Source organism: Brachyistius frenatus, unplaced genomic scaffold (assembly GCF_029030835.1).
Source record: "Brachyistius frenatus isolate BFR_SWC_R1_liver_20210118 unplaced genomic scaffold, ASM2903083v1 Contig_18, whole genome shotgun sequence".
Lineage (NCBI taxonomy): Eukaryota > Metazoa > Chordata > Actinopteri > Embiotocidae > Brachyistius > Brachyistius frenatus.
Genome location: NW_027210617.1, coordinates 4613999 through 4634319, shown reverse-complemented (window position 1 = coordinate 4634319; position 20321 = coordinate 4613999). Strand labels below are relative to the sequence as shown.

The following is a 20321-nucleotide window of genomic DNA, read 5'->3' as shown; positions in this document are numbered from 1 at the left end:
TTGCGGAACAAGTTTTATATTGGTAGGAGTGGCTCTGCTCTTCTGTTCAATGTGTGTATGTGTGTGTGAGTGATGGGTTGGATGAGTAGGGACAATAATGTGTCGCAAGTTGTGTGTGTGTGTGTGTGTGTGAGAGAGAGAGAGAGAGATTAGAGATAGATAGATAGATAGATAGATAGATAGATAGATAGATAGATAGATAGATAGATAGATAGATAGATAGATAGATAGATAGATAGATAGATAGATAGATAGATAGATAGATAGATAGATAGATAGATAGATAGATAGATAGATAGATAGATAGATAGATAGATAGATAGATAGGCAGGCAGGCAGGCAGGCAGGCAGGCAGGCAGGCAGGCAGGCAGGCAGGCAGGCAGGCAGGCAGGCAGGCAGGCAGGCAGACAGACAGACAGACAGACAGACAGACAGACAGACAGACAGACAGACAGACAGACAGACAGACAGACAGACAGACAGATAGATAGATAGATAGATAGATAGATAGATAGATAGATAGATAGATAGATAGATAGATAGATAGATAGATAGATAGATAGATAGATAGATAGATAGATAGATAGAAAGAGAAAGAGAAAGAAAGAGAAAGAAATAGTGTATGGAAAAGTCTTTAATCATAATTTTTTAACAGGTTTTCATCATCCACATACCATATATATGTTTTAAGTTTTACCAACCAGATTTTGAAGAAGCTGATTAAACGAAACCAGTTTTTGTCCCGATTTTTTTGCCGTGTGCATCAAAACGTGTTGCAAAAGACACTGTTCACTCCAATTCAAAGCAAATGCAAATGATGAAATTAGATGATATATAGCCGAGAGAAATGAAAGTGAAGAAAAACAGTTAAGAAAATGCAAAGTGAAATGGTTCTCAGTTTCTTCTAAATCATTAAATTGTTAAAACTTGCATGTTTTTTTTTTCTGTAAATGGTTTTTCAAAACTACTTTTCAGCCAGAACGTGTTATTATTTATAGTTTGAACTTTTCATCAATATTCATACGGGCCAATAACCGATTTTATGTGCTAAAACTTGTCCTAAGTTAGTAAAAGGGATGTTTTGATGTCTATAAAGCTGCTGTAATCAAACTATTTTACATTAACAATGTGTCAAATGGCTGCTTTTATGTAAAAGAGCTCCTCTACTGACAAACCATCAAACACTGATCGCTTGGCTCCACTGAGCTTTAAATTGTCTTTCAGTGGACAGTTTTGGTTTTCTTCACTGCTGTGGTTCAGTGACACTGCTCTCTTCAGCATTGTTTTCTGACACAGCAGGCATCTGTTTTCAGCACAAAAACATGTAAGAAACCTTCTGTACTCAGCAACAAACAACAGACAGACTGAGTTAGTGACAAGCTGGTGAACATAGAGGAGCATTTAGCACCTCAAGAGAGATATTTTCCTCAGGACTTGGTCAAAATGTGAGCTAAAGAAGAATGAATACTGGACATAGAATAATCAGACTCCATTATGTTAACCCACAAGCACTAGCATGACTTTAAATGAACGTTAATGTTGCTCTGTATCTGCTGGATGTGGCACAAAAGAACATGTTTATTTGAGAGAGAGACTTGGAGAATATGTGTTGAGAAAGACGAAGAAACTGACACACTGTCTCACCTCATGTTTGCCCTTCATCCTGCAGATCCTGATGTCATTCTTGTTTGACTCCCATGTTCTTTTCTATACGTGAAATAATACAGACAATTCCTGTTGGTTAGCATTTCTCTGTCATAGAAAATTACATTTTCCAAGTGTTACGTCTGCCTAAAAGCTGTAAATGTTATGGGTGTCTGTCCAGAAGGGCCTTACCTTGCTGTAAAACATCTCATCTCCTGCAACAATATCCAATTCCACACGGAAAAGGTCATCCCTGGACAGAGAAAGAGAGTGAAAGAGAGAGAGCTGCAGTTAGCCAACACAGCACTATCCAAAGCTTTATACCAGACACCGCATTGAGCAAACCATGAATATCAGTTCCTATGCAGGAGTACAACTCTATATTATTGCTAGCTCAGGACAGTGCATGTCAATGCAAAGCTTTTTGGACAATATCCAGGCCTCAGACCTAATACAAACTCTGAGCATGAACATTTCCGCGGTGAACTGAATCTATGTGCTGCTGCTACTAAATAATTCTTTACCTTGTGTATAATCTGCACAGCACATCCAGCTATGTAATGCATACACCTTTAGTTGATCAGACTAGCAAATATTCACATGTGTGCTTTACAATGTCTTCCACTTCTTAAATTTGCACAAATTTCTACATTTCTGTTTTTTTCTGTCAAGATGGGGTGCTGAGTGTACATTAATGAGAAATAAAATAAACTTTTTTGATTTTAGCAAATGGCTGCAATGAAACAAAGAGTGAAAAATGTAAAGGGGTCTGAATACTTTCCGTACCCACTGTATTTGACAAATGGTACTCGACTGCATAACGGCGCTTCATATCGCCCTCACCTTTTACCTCCCCTCATTAAACTTGACTTGCTGCATGGAATGTTTCGCTAAGCTCCGAATTTGGCTTATCATTTTTACTCAAAAGCCTGAAATTGAATTAATGGATGATTTAATCAAGTTGTTACACATATGTTTTCATGCCCCCACATGCTGCCTACACGTGGTCCAAAACAGAATACATGTATGGTATTCTGTTTTATTCTGGTATTCATGATATTCCAACCGCTGCTTTCTCGCACTCGTAATCTCCTGATAATTCTGCAGTAACCTTGGATGCGCCTGTGAAAACTGCCTACTAAACTGGAGTTGGGCTAGGCAGCTAGCAGCTGACGTCTGTATATTGATCAAAGGCTTGGTATCTGCTGGGATGGATCTGAAGCGTGGGCTTCATCTGAGCAAAGGGCCATGCTCTGAATGGACTAATCTGTAAATCTGCCATAGCCATGTTAGTGCTGCAGTATCGATCCCATCTCTGATCCACCTCTGCCTCTCATCTGTGCTACATGTTCCCTCTGGGTTTGCATTTATCTTTGACTGATGGCGGGCCTATGTGGATCCTGTGTGCATCCCTATATATGTGCTTGCTCATGTATTCATACCACCTGAGCGTGCGTTTGCATCTAAATTTTCTGAAATAGAGAGCTGTGACAATGTGTGCTTGATGAGAGTACAGGCAGGCCAAGAGCTCATCAGGTTACTCCTCTCCTAAATGACTTATCCTGGTATGTTAGAAGAATCCCACTCTCGCTCGGCTTTGAGGAGCAGCAGAATGGCTAAGTGGCAAAGAAGTGCAAAATCACCAAACACTGGCTTGATGCACTGCTACTTAGCAGGTCAAAGTTTAAGTATTCTCAAAACAGCGGAGTGGGCCAGAGTGTGAGGCATAATCTCATCCAGGCTGCTTCAGCATTGTCTCAGCATTAACATAATGCATATAGCAACAGGCCTCCTAGTCAGAGGGGCTGCCAGCCAGCACTGTTGCCTCTGATAGTGCAGAGGAGGGGGAATTATTTATGCTGCTGCTTCGCGTTCTTTCTCCATCTCTTCTCCCGTCTGCTCCAGGTTGTTTGAATGATGCAAAGCCTGTGGCCTGTATGTTTTTCTTTGTTTAGATGTGTGTTACTGAATTCAATGTGTACTGCATGTGGCAGAGGGTTCGGATTACGAGCGTGCTAAAAATTCAAAAACAGGACAAACGTGAACTGTGCAAAGATTCTTTATGTCGCAGGATCGCCTCAACTGATTGGCAAATATTTTGTCCTAGAACTACAAATCAAGTCTCAGATTTCACTCCCTTTTTCGACCTCGTCTGTGTGTGTATAATGTGTGCGTGCCTGAGTTCTCATTTCATAAATGCCTCTGACCCTTTTGACCTGGTTAATACAAAGTCAACAGAGGCTCAAGAGAAACTGTCAAAATTCCCTGCATTTCTTACCTGACTAGCTTGTTAACTTTCTCCTTTTGCCTTACAAAAGAACAGCAAACTCAAGGTAAAGACCTCTTAAGCCTCCAAGTTTTTCTATATTTCTCAGTTGCCCTTGTCTTTTCCTTGCTCGCTGCAGCACTGTGGTTTAGTGTGAGCAGCGCTGAGCCTCTCTGAGCTTGCAAATCCAGTGCAGCCATGCCACTGAATGAGACTGACCACCCAGTTACCCAGTGAGAATGCCCTGTGGGAGAGAGTTTGCATGTTCCTGGGTGCATGTGAATATTACACATTGAATCTAAAAAGTGAATCTTTAGTGCTTTCAAAACTGCAAAGCAGGTACAGCTACTGCTCACTATTGGCACTATAAGTACATTAAGAGAGTAACATCTTGAAACCTTTACAGACCTTCAACTTAAAGTAAAAAATAATATCTGTATACTTCAACAGTCAATGAAAAAAGGAGTTAAACCACAAACAAGAAAAAGATAGACAACTAAATAATGGAAAAAAATTCACACTGTAATGTGAGACAATAAATGTAACGTAGGACTATAAAATCCTACATTTCCAAGCATTGCCCATGCTGGGTTTCCCTGCATCAGATGTAAAACTAAATAACGACAAAACTAAGCATATTCAGAATTTTTTTAATCCTAAAATTGATTTACACAAGTTTCCCATGTTTCCACATGGGACACGTGATTACATGTATGACACTTGTGCCACATGTTGCAACATATGATAACATAGGAAAAATATTTGGAAAAGTTTTGACATGGGAAACTACATGATCTTCACATAACACAGATGAAAATCTTCCAAAACCACGAGTCTTTGCACATGTAAAATTCATGTGATCTTTTTTCTGTAAGGGTGATGGAAAATGAAGGATATGTGCCACAACGTGACAGAAACACAAATAAATAAAACTGCCCATGGTAAAATATCAGTTTATTTTTCTTAAGATTTGTTTTGCTAAGTATAGAGATGAAGCAATGAGTTGATAATTGACAAGTTGATTGATAGAAAAAATAATGAGGAACTACTTTGATTATTGTAATTCAAAACTTAATTTTGAAGACAAAAATAGCCACAATTCAAAAGTTCTCATAAGTAGATGGAGTTTTGTCGGTTTTCAATGACAGTAAGCTGAATATTTTTAGGTCAGGTATTTTAAAATGCCGCTGAAAATAATAATTGATTTCAGCCCTGGTGAAAACTAAAAACTAAAAGTGATAGCTTTTCACTGATACATTCATCTTTGGAACAGAAATTTATTGCACGCTGTCAGGACAGTGATGATTAGTACAGAGTGCAGGTTATACTTTATAGCACTAGTCTAGTGTGGAATCAGCGTCTACTATATGTGTCAATGTGGGTGTCCTGACTTGTGTGTTTGTCTCTCCTGACACACTTTCCCTCGTCTGCATGCTAAACTTCACTCAGTAGACTGACAGCTGTGACTCTCGAGCCTCACAGTTTTTGACACAACTGAACTTCTCCCTGCCTGTCTGCCATGAGGCATTTGACCTTACTGTGACCTCCCCTTGATCCCTGTGGACCTTGGAGGTCAGCGTCTGGCAGCAAGTCAGCACACCTTCACTCTCCAGCTAATGGAAAATGTGAAAACATACACAAACACTCACCGACTGTGAGGGCAAAAACATCCACCAACTGGAAAAGTTATCCAAGCGATGGCTTCGTTCCTTCACTCATATTGTCAATTGGTAAACACTCTCCAATTGGTTTATATTTGTGTGGATTAGAATTTTGGATCTGGCCGAGGGCTGAAGACCACAGGATCCGCAGCTGCTCATCTTAATAGCAATGAAATGGGGCTTAACATAGCAATGCGCTTACTCCACCTGACACCAGCCAAAAATACATAGTTTACTTTCATTTAGCAGGAATGGAAAGAGGACAGGGAGAGGTGGCTGCTCTCAGCACGTGCTTGGGGCAGGGATTTAGCAATGCTTGCAGTCTGAGGAGCAGCTATGCTAATGGTGACAGGATTTGTGGATGAGTGAGGCGTCTTATCAGGCCATGCACTCTGTGGGAGCTTTTGGCAGTCATACCTGCCACCACAGGTACTTATTTATACATCGTACATTTTAAAACTCTGCCTCCCAGCTGGGCTGTCTCTCCGGCCCACCCCTGCATGGGGATGGATCTTTTTCTTTCAAGCCACAATCACTATTAGCTCCTTACACAAAATATATAAATATCCTACTGAAACTGTCTTTCTCTGGCCTTAAACCCCTTGCCGCTGTTGCTGTTTCTTCCTGTTAGTCTTGTGTTTCATTGTTGTCCGGTTGGCTGAGACATTCGTATTGGATTACTTCTCCTATTCAGTAAAACCTTCTGCAGCTGTAAATTGAAATGAACGATTTTAAAGTGTTTCATGACTCTGGTTATGTTTTAGAGGAGACCTTCAGACTACAGTAGCTGCTGTTGTCTGTGAGCAGTTTTTTATTATTAGGCTGCGTGCATTTGTGTCCGTATAGACCCTCTCCGTGCAGACAGAATGGCTGGAACCATGTTACACAGTTTGATATATTTACTACCGAGTTTCAGTGGTGAAGTTAGACCAGCTGGAGGCCAGAGACTGGGTCATTTCCTGAACCACGGTGGCGTCTCTTATTGGAAACCGCTTCAATCTTCTTTGGGACTTCCACTGCAGCAAATAACCAGCCCCATATGTGGAAATGAACTGTGCCTCTGTCTTTCTTTTTTTTTAGCATGTTTCAAGCTAAATTCATTTTGGAGAACATGGGCAGTAAATTTTGAGGTGCGTGTTTTTTGTTAGCTCGGCCTGTTTCGGGTCGGCTCCTGAAAGGCTCTGGGGAGCAGCAGATGTAGCTGTACAGTGTAGATCACGGTGCAGCTGAGTAGACCATCCTTGTCCGGCCCTGCAGACCACCGGAGCTACTGTCTGTCCATTATCAACACATTCATCAGACTGACAGACATATGGGGACCATCATCACATGGAGACCAAACCAGAACATTCTTCACTTGATGTAACATTTGCCAAACCAAAAATCAGCCTTCAAATGTAACTACTGCACCAGATCTTTTACAAAAAAAACTGGCCAAGCCTCTGCACTATGCAGTATTTGCAATTTATAAAAACATGATTATCCAGATTATGTAACATTTGTCGAGTAACACAATTGAAATGCCTCTTAATTTCTTTGTTTTAACATTTAAAGGATAGTTCACCGTCACAGGTCATTGGTTACTTTTTGATGTTTCTGTTTGGGCAAGACAACTTTTACACTCTTATTAGTAAATTAAGTTTGGTGCCCCTACGTTATCCACACGCACCCGCTTTACGGGGCAAGAGTCATTGAAGGATGACAACTGCTAGCATTTTTGCTCCCTGCTAATTTGTTTTTACCATGCAAACTGTAATTGCAATGGTATCGAAAAGACAATGACTGTGGGTTAGAAAACTTTGGTTTATGAGTTTTTACAAATTGACACATCTCATAATGACTAAAAATGACACCTGTTGTCTAATAATTACACTGGCATTGAGCTGTACTCGTATTTCTCTGGATGATGAAAAGAGTTGGTGTAGGTCTTGATGGAGGCAGGTAACAGTTGCAGAACTGTAATATAGAATAATTTTGTGTAGTAACTTATTTTGAAGAGATTCTTATGCATTTTGCATGAATGTTCAGATGAAATGTCTTATTTTGGTCAAACGTTGATGATACTTATATTATAAAGTTTTACATTTTTCTAATCACAAATTCTCACACCGACAGACGTGAAAGAATAAATCATCAGGTTGATGAATTTTTCTTTTTGCTGAAGAACGATTTGTTAGTTTTGGAATTGTGTCGTGTCGTTCTTCACTGTTTACATTCCTCTGACGTAAAAGTAGACAGTGCGAGGCTATCAAAAACTAACCTTCTGACACCTTCGTCTGTGTCAGTCAGACACTCACCTCCCAAAACTTAAGAGGCACAGTACACTAAGGAGACGCTAATGGTCCAAACAGGACCCATAAGCAGCTCAACCTAGACTGTGTGGTGTAGTTTTTCACGGCTGGAAAATTATTGCCTTGTTTTTGTGTTGATGACACATCTGGGTGTACTTTAGCCTCAGCTGTGCTCACGCACATTTCCTTTGAGATGAATGCTAGCATTAGCAATAACTTAGACACTCCTAAAATAATGTCCAATGAAAGTGATTAATGTTACTCACACAACTGTAGCGGTAACAGACAATCTGACAGGTGTTAGAGCTGAAAATTGCTCCAAGAGAGCTTCATTGTGCGTGTGTGTGTGTGTGTGTGTGTGTGTGTGTGTGTGTGTGTGTGTGTGTGTGTGTGTGTGTGTGTGTGTGTGTGTGTGTGTGTGTGTGTGTGTGTGTGTGTGTGTGTGTGTGTGTGTGTGTGTGTGTGGGTGTGGGTGTGTGCAAGCAAATGAAGACATACAGTATGTCACAGGTCCCAGATTTCTCAAAGCTTATAGCTTTAAATGAATTGTGGATTTGTACATTAACATGTCAGTGCAGTGCAGCTGGCATATGTTGTACCTGGCTCCAATGTAGAGCGTCCGATTGACTTGGAGGATCCTCTGGACGTGCAGAGGCTCTTGTCTCAGCCATGTTCTGTGCGGTCGGCCCAGAAACACAGGGTACCTTCTCACCACTGCGGGTGAATGAGAGACAGAAACACACAACAGATGAGCTTAAACTGACATCCATCTTTGACAAAAAAAATAGTCAGCATAAAAGTGGCTTTTGTGTTAGTTTGTTTTGACAGTTGAGCAGTGGTAACAGGTTTTCAAGGTGAAGTGTAGACATGTTTGAGATCTGCATTTGAAAGAGCAGCACACCGAGACACGGCGGGGAGCACAAACAAATAATCTGAAAATGAAAGATGTCTGAACCACACCTCACATGTCGTTACATTCACAAGTCTGAGATTCACTTTTGATGAATTGTTCATTTACATGCTGCCTTCTTGCTGACAAGTTTGACAACACATGTTCCGCCAACTGATGCAGATAATTCAAAAGGTAGAGACGCAAACATCAAAAAAGGTAAAAAATAAATAAGAAAAATGTGGACAATGTGTGCTGTACATCAGGGAGAAATCAAAGATAAAAGTGATGAAAAGAAAGAACACTTTTGATCATGTTGTGCCACAGATGTGCAAAAATACAGAGAAAAATGAAAGTGAAAAGAGAAGCAGAAATAAAAGTTACATACAAATAAGATGATTACTGTGGAGAAGCAGTATGGCTATCTGTCTTTGACCTTGACTTGAGGTGAAGGAGAGCATTTGTATCTGATATCCTCTCATCTGCTCTCCACTCCGCCATCATTATTTCTTTATATTCCATCCAATATTCAACTTTTTTTTTTTTTCTTTCTTTTTGGCTCAATATTTTGTCTTCTCCCTCTTTATTTCCACATGCCGTAAGTAGTGTCTGCATCCTTCTGTGCTGAGACCTACTCTTTTCTGTCTTTATCATTCACTTTTCTCTGCACACATCCCTCTATTTATCTTGTCTGTCCCTTCAGCCTTCTGAATAACTTCTACCTTCTATAAACTACAGCTCTTGAGTCTAAGACTTGAGGCAACCGAGCCAGCGTAGCTCTCACTAGTTTGACAAACTCTGCACTCTACTGTGTGGTATTGATACTGAAAGAAGGGTTTGGGCTTAGCTGGGAAACCATCAGTCAATATTATTGAATTCCAATCAATCAAGGTCTGTGCTGAGCCGGAGACTGCCAAGCTGATATGGAGACGGCAAGTCTGAGTGTTCGAGGAGCTGCGTCTCTGAGCGTGTGTGTGTGTGTGTGTGTGTGTGTGTGTGTGTGTGTGTGTGTGTGTGTGTGTGTGTGTGTGTGTGTGTGTGTGTGTGTGTGTGTGTGTGTGCGGGGGGGGGGGGGGGTCATGAATGCAAGAGCCCCTTCCTGCGTTTTGGTCTCATTCCTGAGTGCGACCCCACACTTCCTGGCCTGGACACCAGTCAACACCCTTTGTGTGAGAAACTGTCTGACCTCTGCAGGCCACACGATGATCCGGCGTCTCCTCTGTACCCATGATTCATCACCATGCGTGTTTGGCAACGACCCAACACTTCACACATCATGGCCCGGGTGAGAGGAACGTAAGAAAGTAGGAGGCTATAGGGCGAAAAAGTCAGATGGTCATTACCTTCAGTGGGGATGAAGTTGAGGGGCCCTGGCTCCTCTGGGAATGCCGGGCTCGCCGTGCGGAGCAGCCAACACAGCAGGAAGAAGGAGGGAGTGGCCACGGCTGCCATAGCAATACAACTGTGGAGTCTGTGGAAACATAAAAGATAAAGATAGAAAAGGAGTGAGCTGTGAGACTCCGTACACAAACAGACAGAGACACATTCACTCAGTCAATCACTGACTGGCTAACTAACTAACTGGCAGGTTGGTTTTCTCCACTGAAGCTCTTTCAATTCCCACAGCTTCTCTTTCTCTTTGCCCTGATGTAGAGGGAGATAAATAGCTGCTCGAAGTGAGGGATTAAATCATCCACTGCGGGAGAAGTGCCCAGTCAACTCTGAATGCAGCCAGATCACTATGGCATCACCACATCAAACATCACACCACTATGACACATCTAAAACCAATCAGAAAGAGACAATAGAGAAAAGGACACGGGGGACATCTTGGGTAAGACCAGAGGGCAGAATGTGTCCTGTACATGAATGAAACAGAGACTGAGAGGGAGCGAAGTGGTGGTTTACTTAAATTAAATTCCAGCAATGCAAATCACCTCTGACGGTATTTTCCATCGGGCGTTACTGAGGCACATGCAAGGATGTAATTCATGAGGAAATACAAGTGACACCCAAATGAAGTTCCCCTACACAACCCATCTACAAAATGACTCCAGCACTCCGCCTCTTAAGGGAAAAGCTCTCAGAATTGCGACTGATTTAAGCCACAAACCTCAGACAGCATGACAGGCCAGTCACAACCTCTGCGTTTGTGCGAACAGGTCCTTGTTATTTCTATAAACCCTGACTCATCTGTATTTAGCTATCAAGTTTTCCCTCTCTATACTTAACCGGCATAAAATTGTCATTTCATAGAAATTGCATGCATGTGGCACACTGTAATTTACAAAACCCCATAACTCCCCACTTATCTTATCTCAGTAATTTGCTTTGAAAATCTGGTGTAGAAGCCTTCCATCCCCATCAGTACAAAGACAAAACATTTCTCACAGTCGTGCACAATTGCAACATCTCAAATTTGAATAGTCAAGGCTGGATTTCTTTATGCAAAATGCCTCAGTATTTTACCGTGGTTACAGATACACAAAGCGTAAAATGACGCAACAAGTGTTCGGTATGATTTGCCCTTTCGGTGTCAGTCGTTATCGCTCTCTGACTCACTCTCCCTTTTCAGAGCTTTACTAGGGACAATTGCATTTTGTACTGTATTGATCCTTAAGGTTAAATAACTAAGTTAAAAAAAAGTTAAAATAAACTATAAATTATTAAGTAGTTTTAATAAACAAAATCATAAAAGTACAATATACTTTATACTACAATAAAATAAGATGGAAAAAATATTAAATCACCCACACTGCAGGTCCAAAAGTATGTGGAAACCTGAAAATGACTATTTATGCTTAAATCTCTTGTTCATAACCATGGAAATGAATATACTACTCTAACAGCCTCACTCTTCTGGGAAGGTTTGTCACAGGATTTTCTAATAATTTAGTAATTCAGTAAATTAATTTACATTTGTTTCATGTTAATGTTTTAGGTAATAAAAGAGAACGGTGACATACAGCACTGCATAGTCGTTACACTGAACGAGCTTCTTTCCTGCAGTCATTTTCATCCTTTCCCGCTATACCCCCCCCCACACACACACACACACACACACACACACAACACAACACAACACAAACAGCCTTTGTGCAGTCTATCGCTTTAATGGTGTCCCAGACAAAACCTTATCAGGACCCATAATCTTTATGGGAAATTTCTCAAATTTCCCTGCCCTGACATCAGAATAAAAGTGGGCGGCATGCTAATTACTCAACACCCACAAGCAAAATTACAGGAGGTGAAGGGGAAAGAGTCACGGAGGGAAGAAAGGAAGAAAGGAGGTCATGCGGTACAGAGGGAGATTGAGTGAGAGATAAGTGAGAAAGAGTAAGAAACAGAGAGAGAAGATGAGAAGTCAGGAAGCCAGTATATCCAATCAGAGATTCTATTGTTTCTGCTATTAATAATGTATGAATAAATGTCAGGCGGTACGCATTCGATTAGTATAATTAGACACCCTGGGCTATACAATTTCATGGGACAGCCGAATAAGTAGATACACAAGCATTAAACCCAGTGTGTGTGTGTGTGTGTGTGTGTGTGTGTGTGTGTGTGTGTGTGTGTGTGTGTGTGTGTGTGTGTGTGTGTGTGTGTGTGTGTGTGTGTGTGTGTGTGTGTGTGTGTGTGTCTGTGTCTGTGTGTTGTGTAATGGTTCTGAGCCAAAGCATCTCTGTAATTATGACAAATGGCTACAGCCGAGTCCATTCAGAGGCATCGCTGCATGGTACAAGCTGTACAGTAGTTTGCCATTATCATTTAGCGGAGCACACTGCAAGTCCCATATACATTTTGCCATTTGGAGGAGACACTAATTCAAAATATTCAACCCCAGGGTGCAACAGCGATCCGTGTTCGAAATGGAAATGGCAATAGATGTCACTAAAGTCACATTGAAGTTGGCACAATGTGTGGGCTCCATGGGTTTTAAACTAAATGTTAAAAACTGTACTATACAGCGAATTGTCAGTTCTTTCAACGGGGTCCTGGGAGAGGGAGTTCTTTAGCTTCCAGTGTCGTGCCAAACATTTGGAGATTTAGCTCGGTTTCAGGAACAGCCTTGTTAGTATTAACAATTAAGATGGCAAATGACGATTGTGGAGGATAAATGCAAACGATACCCGATTGAGAGTAACTTAAGTCTGAGCCTTAACAGCCCAACAGCTCCAACAATCTTTTGTTTCCCTACTGAAATGGGACTCACTACACTCACTTCAACGGAGTTTACACAGACTTGTTAATTTGTCTGAGTCCACCACCCCAGATCAATTTGATTATGGTGTCTAGGCAGGCAATTTCCTAAACAAAGTCATTAGGAGATCATTTAGCTGCCACACAGGTGAGGTTGTGGGGGGGAGGGGGGTTGAGGTTGCAATATCTCCATGGACCTCATCAACGCCACCCCAGAATGACCCGCATGTGGCCAACATAGATAACAAATCACCATTAAATCAATGCGGTCTTGTGTCTTAAAACAAAGTGTTAACGATGGCTAATGCTGATCTGATATAGATTTGAGTCAGACTAAAGAACAGGGACCTAAAGCAGAAGAGGAACCGGTTTCATGGCAAAAAAAAAGACATGAGGAATGTGTGTGCCTTTGAATTGGACGCTGGTTGATAGAAAGATGGTGACCCTCGATTGCAGGGGTCTGGGTACTTTGCATTCAAATAGAAAACCTCATCATCAAATGAAGGTAATATACTCTGAAATGCTTTTGTCACATTACGGTTGCCATGGTTCTCATTTTCTCCTCTCCTCAGCATTTTCCCCTTTTTTCTCATTGTGCAGCGGCCTTTCTATTTCTCTGCCTTCGCCCCAGTCTCCATGATGTAAACGTTCTCAATGTGTTTCCCTTACACAGCCGTGAGGTACTTGCAATGGAAATTGGACTAAGGTTTGAAAGAAAACCAAGATTATGCATGTCCTAGTTATAGGACAAATGGTAATGAAATCAAGCAGTCTTAATGGGGACACAGTGGTTGTGGTATTTATGATTAAAATATTTAACAGGGAGGTTGACAAGTATTATGCAGAGGTATCAGCACGCAGTACTCAAGTAATAGTGTATAATATAATCCCCTTTCACACTGGTCGCCCAGCTTCAAAAAAGCCTGAGCAGAGGAAGAATGAATATAAACATGATCTATTTCTATTCCAATCCTTTTGTCATCATTTTACAAGGCAAATTATATTTTTCTGTTCACCTAAAAATGTATTGCGTGCTGTATCATATGCACTTTGCATAGTAACCGTGGCTCACACAACGGCTTTCTCAGGAGATGCATTGCGAGAGGGAACAGTCTCAAGGATGAACCCACAGAGTATGTCTTGACACTGCAGTTCACTGAGGGATTTAGCCCCTTTTAGCTCATTGTTTTGGTTTTACAATCCACAACGTTACTGTTTTGGTTCTGTCTCAGTGCTCTCATACCGTGTTTTCAGTGAAAACGCTCTTATGAACATATTGTACGCCAGGGATCTCCAACCTTTTTCCTCTGAGAGCTACTTCGACTAAGAACATAAACAGGGAGTGAACACTGGACTTATATTCATCAGATAGCCAGGACCACAACTCTAGATGAACGCTGACATTAGCATCTGCCTGATGAATAAATAAAAAACAAATGTGTAGCTTGACCGGATGTTAAGTCAGTATGCCAGTGTTGGGTTTACAGCTGCCTGCAGTCCCAGGTCGATGATTTCATCAATTAATGGAGGTTAAAAGTTTGCTGAAGTGCAGTCATTCTTGGTTTTCTGTGATCAGTATATTAATACACAAAGATCCGAGTATGGACATTATCCAAGAGATCTGAGCTTTGTTTGAAATATGTATTGTCCTCTGTGACCTGATAGTTGTATATTGGAAGTAGTAGTAGTAATAGTAGAAGTAGAAGCTATGCTGGCAGTAGAGGATGATGTTCTCGCAGAAGCCTGGTTTAATGCGGTCCAATTAAAGCCTGCAGATGATACTGGACGGGAGACAACAATAACCTAAAACATTTTACCGTTTAAATAACCTTTGTTATTGTAAGGGAGACACTCAACCACCAAAAGACTTTGAGCCTGATCCTTAAAACACTCCATAACTTTTAAAGAGGAGTAAATGCTCAAAGAAATACTACTCTGCCTCAGGCACAAGGGTGAACTCCAGTGCGCTGACCTTCAGGGTTCGGTATATGAGACAGTGCTGGTACATGAGGAAGGGTATTAAGTAAGCAGTGGAGAATTTTATGATTGTTCTGTTTTCTTTATGTGGACTTAAAGACACCTCATAGATCTCCCAGAGACTGGCCTAATTGTCATATTAGTGAGCGAGGAGAGGTTGCTTTATGGAGTGTGTAGAATCAATGATGGCCTGATGCAGCTTGGATCTTCTTCAGGCAGCAATAAGACGGTGTATGTAGCAGGGATGTGAGGAGGGAAGAGAATATAGAATAATTCCTTGAATTACAATAGGGCTTTCGCACCATTTGGTGCTCGGGCACTAATAAGACGCGAGACTGAAGGTTGGGAGCAAGGGTTTAAGGCAAAGATGGAAATGAACACAGGCAACAAAAACACAAAAAAAAACTGGGGTGGAAGAACAACAAGAGGACGAGGCAGGACAAAGGAAGTGACTAAAATAATGCACCGCAGGGAGTGACGAAGAGAAACAGAGGTGAAAGAGAGACAAGTGAGGCATTCAAACAGTGAAGGAGAGTCACACCGGAAATATACACAGTGAAGCCAAAGAATGTCGGGAATAAGAGAGACAGAAAGACAAAGGCACAGAAGACAGGAAACGCGCAGAGCCAATAGTTCTCTTGCATTGCCAGATTTATCTTCACCCTGAGCCAAGAGTAGACTAGTGGGAAGAACCTTCTGGCTCTGCACTGGTTTGCAATATCTAAAGTGATGATATTTTTCTGTATCTCTGTATGTGTGGGAAAGTGGGTAGAGGGGTCAATAGTTTGACCACTGCAGTTCAGATTGTTCAGATGTTCCCTCACAATGCAGAAACATCAGCCACCTTACCATAAATATGCTGATGACACACTGATGTAACCATCTTTGAACCCTGGAGACCTCAACCATATAATGTCAGTGGTTTAGTGTATTAAAGACATAATTAGCTGGATGAGCCACCACTTCCAGAAACTCAACAAAGACCAAACCAAATTAGTGCTAAACTGCTGTGGTAGAAAACATCTTCTCATTAATGTCTTTGTCTCTGGAAGTACAGTACCACAAAGGTGCCATTGTTAATTACAACCTTATGCTCCAGAGCCACATCACTATTAAAACAACATATTTAACCTTAAAAATACATCTAAGTGAGTTTGTGTTCGTGCGTGTATCCACTTTTCTTGACTTGGATCATTCGTATCACCAGAATTATTTTTTATTTCTTGGAGAACTTTTTTTTTAAAGTCTTGCTTTCTTCAACATCTGTGAATCGCACACATGTCCTGTGTTAAAACAAAAGTCAACATTGTAAGTAATACGTTAGCTTGCATTACATATTTAAAGTAATAATCTGAAAGATTTTAATTTAAATAAAAGTCGAGATGAGTCAGAAGGAGGTAACACAATGGTGATCGAACCTTTGACACAAGCAGTATATACACACACGCACGCACGCACACACGCACGCACGCACGCACACACACACACACACACACACACACACACACACACACACACACACACACACACACACACACACACACACACACACACACACACACACACCAAAACAAAACAAAACAAACAAACAAAAAAAACTCCTGTCTTCTGGGCCTGTTAGTGCCTTCACTAAAGCCAGACCACAGTCTTTCCCCTCTATCTATCTCTCAGGCCAAATGTAAAAACGATGCAGGAATTCCCTCCAAAACGGCGAAATGCACACAATTTCATCCCTTTACTTGGAACTTGAGCGACCCGGGGTCTGTTTACTGGAAATTTGCATCACCATGAAATCCTGGAGCCTCAATAACATCACACACATTTAAAGAGAGAGAGAGAGAGGGAAAAGAACAGAGAGACAAGAGGGGGAGTGCACAGTAAATGAAAAATGAAGAGTGACCTTTCTGCACAGAACACTGATTTTCCCATGCGCTGAGAAACAGCACAGATTTATGTGGTGAGAAATATGTGGAGTATGTGCAGCAGTACAAAACATTTCGCTCCTCTTTTGTCAGAATCAAATCATGAGAATGTCGGCTCTGTCTCTGCTACCTGACTACTACTTCGGTTGTTACAGTATCTTCTTTACACAGTACCATGTGTCTAATGGATATATAATTTCAGGGGATTTAAAGGTTGGTGCTGGAATAAGATAATCTTTGACTCTCTTGCTAAGATGTGGATGTGCTTCCATTAATGGGTGAGAAGCAGCCCGATGAAAGAGTGCTGGATGAGGGAACAGTAATGTAATACTTGTAATAGCTTATTGTTGATGAATGGATATCTTTGAGCATTACTGGAGCTCTCCCTGGAGTTGTGTCACCGTCATTAACCTTCACAGTCCTCAAAATTACAGCTGCCAAGACAGAAAAGCTGTAGTCACAATCAAGGAGGAGCAGAACAAAGATTTTACAGCGCTGTCTGGGAACATCTCCATGAGTCTGCAGGTTAATTCTTATTTTGTGATTCAAGAAGACTCTCCAACAAGAAGCACTGAGATAAATCTTTTATTCTCCTTTTTTAAATTATTTTTCTACCCTCCATGTTCCTTCACCTGGCTTCTTTCATCTTTTAAGTTTCCACATTTCTCTCTGATCAGTTCTGACTGTGTTCGTGATCAAACAAGGGATGCGTGAAACGCGGAGAAACATCATGTCACATCACAACAGCAGATATAGGCCTGAACTTTGGCTCCCCACCAGTTTACAACCATCATTAGCGGGGCAGGGATCAGGGGACAAGGCCATAAATCATACTCAAACCATCCATGTAGGAGGAACCCTGCAACACTGCAGTAAAAAAAAAATGAAAAGAAAACACACTCTGAGACTGACTGGAGGCTAAAAGCAACTCCATCCATCACTTGGCTGCAGGCTCCATGAAGTCAGTAAAGAAAAACACACAAGGTGATAATCTCCAACATGGTTATAAATAATATAAAAACCTTGCTAATGGCAATAAGAGGTTCTGCAGCATGACAGAAGCCCTCTTGATGTGATTATTCGGCTAAAATTCCCCTACGGACATTTATTATCCTGCATAAATACTCAGAGGTAACTCAATAGGGCAGTATGTTCCCATCCAGGATCTGTTTGCCCTTTTTGCCCCGAGAATCAGGAGGAGAGGTGGATTTATTGTAATGGCAACAAGTGACTTTCAGAGGGGGCAAAGGGTCGGGTGGCGGGCAAAAATAAAACTTTTGGAGAGTGGAGGGCAATAAAAGGTGAAAAAAGACTGAAGACTGTGCTGCTCATTTCTGCACCAGTACTCAGTTTCATGTGAGCTTTTGCTAATAGACAGTTGGAGGATGCAAATCTCCTCCTGAATACGAAGTAAATACAAACCAATATATGGTTCACTTTGATACTTTGGATCCAGATTTCACCAAGAAAAAAAAAAAGACTATTTCATGGCTGGGAGCAGGAACATGTTGTCATGTTGAAATTGTTGCCAGATGCAACCAGTGGCGAAAGTCACTGTGTCCAGTCAACAAATACACAAAAAACCCTATAAAATAAACCAGCTGCTGGCTGCATTTCACAAACAGCGGTATCAATCAACTGTTCCTTTAAACCTCACTATATGCAGTTTGCACATCTGTGATTGAGTAAAATAAAAAGTCAACAAATCAGATAAGACAGTACAACAGATACTTTTGGATAATGCAATGTAAGAGAAAGGTCAGCATGATATTGTCTATCTAAGCACTTCTGTTTTAGAGTGTAAGGGCGCTGTCAGGAAACACGGAGAGCTGTAGACATTTTTGGCTTCACAACAACATCTCTGTGTGCTAATGGTGTTTACCAGCTAGCTTCCTCCCTGCACAGAGCATGAAGCTCTATCAGATGAAGCCCCTGCTTGGTTCCCACTGTCAAGATATTCAGTACAAAGTTAACGATGAAATAATTCACTGTGCAGAACTGCTGTATAAGCCAGAAGCTCTAACATTCAGGAATAATAATCCCTCCGCTGTGTCCAGATTTTGTATTTATATCTACAAATTTAGCAGGAAAATCATCGAGTCAAGGGCTCCAGTGAGAACGCTGCCACCATAAACAGTATCTAAAAGCAATTTTCTCTCTCCCGACAGAGACAGGGAGGCATAGCAGAGTATCTTCTCCCAGCAGAAGGCTGACAGAGCAGGGCTGGCGCTGGTAAAGATAGAAAAGTGTAGCTGCAAGTCTGCAGCCTTTGACTTCACACGGACGTTCACGTACACGTGCGCCCTTGCTGAAGGTGTGTTCATGGAAGCTCAAACTCAGTATATTATCAGCCTCCTGGACTTGACTCACGCATGCATCACTCTGCCCTGCCCTCCTCTTTTCAAGAACACCTCTCACATTGATTTTATCTCCTCCCATCTTGTTACCACAAATCAGACACCTGTTCATCCACTTTAGGTACATTCCACCTGTATTAATTTCAATATGAAATCATGCACTTCACTAACTCCGGGTTCCCTGCTCTGATTTATCTCCCACTGTTGCTTTGAATGTTCTCATGCGGTGTACACACACACACACACACACACACACACACACACACACACACACACACACACACACACACACACACACACACACACACACACACACACACACACACACACACACACACACACACTGCGGTGTCAATCAGCAGACGTCTCCAGTTGAGAACTGAGCACACGAGGCAGCTGTGAACAAAGACTCGTTCCTGCATGTGTGCTGCGCAGCAGATCCAAACTCAAAACCAACAATATACCGATATAAACATATGTACACACTCACACACACACACACACACACACACACACACACACACACACACACACACACACACACACACACATACATACATACACACTTTCATTGCATTGCAGGCATAACTCCCAGGCCTGGCTGTGTGCAAGTTTGATCCCTCTCACCGTGTCTGAGAAGCATGTTAATCAGCGAAGGCGGCTGCCAGCTCAGCCATTTATGTCTCTATCTTTGGTGCTCTCACTCGCCGCGTCTAAGTCTCTCTGCCTCTATCTGCATCTATTCTCTCCCATCCGTCTTCACTCGTGTCAAACCCGGAGCTCATTGTATTTATCTCGCATTCCTCTCCTTCTCCTGTTCTTGCTCGAGCTCTCGTCCCATCACAACAAATCTTGTCTGTCTTTTCCCTCTTACATATTAATGCATCTCTACCCTGGTTCAGAATTATGGGATTTAAGACACAAAAGACTGGATAGTTTAGAAAGGCTGGTTGAAGATAGCTCACTTTCACCCACCAGCCTGACATTTTATTGCCCTCTTCTTCTTCCCTTGCGACTGTCACCCTTCATTCCTCTCCCGGCCCTCTGCTCCGAGGGCTCGGGATCTGTTTGTGGCTGCGTTAAAGTGGATTTTGTTTTGGTGACTGGATCGGAACAG

General features: G+C 41.6%; 1 protein-coding gene across 1 annotated transcript in view; it reads right to left on the bottom strand.

Annotated features, from left to right (window-relative positions):
• The window catches only part of sema6bb (sema domain, transmembrane domain (TM), and cytoplasmic domain, (semaphorin) 6Bb), a 120915-nt gene that overhangs the window by 56833 nt on the left and 43761 nt on the right, over window positions 1-20321 (bottom strand). Inside the window, exons 2-5 of the mRNA XM_069695008.1 lie at window positions 10095-10222; window positions 8462-8576; window positions 1837-1897; window positions 1645-1707 (exon numbers count right to left, since the gene is read on the bottom strand). Coding sequence (XP_069551109.1) covers window positions 1645-1707; window positions 1837-1897; window positions 8462-8576; window positions 10095-10203 — 348 coding nt within the window. The 5' untranslated portion in view covers window positions 10204-10222. The remainder of the gene's footprint in view (window positions 1-1644; window positions 1708-1836; window positions 1898-8461; window positions 8577-10094; window positions 10223-20321) is intronic.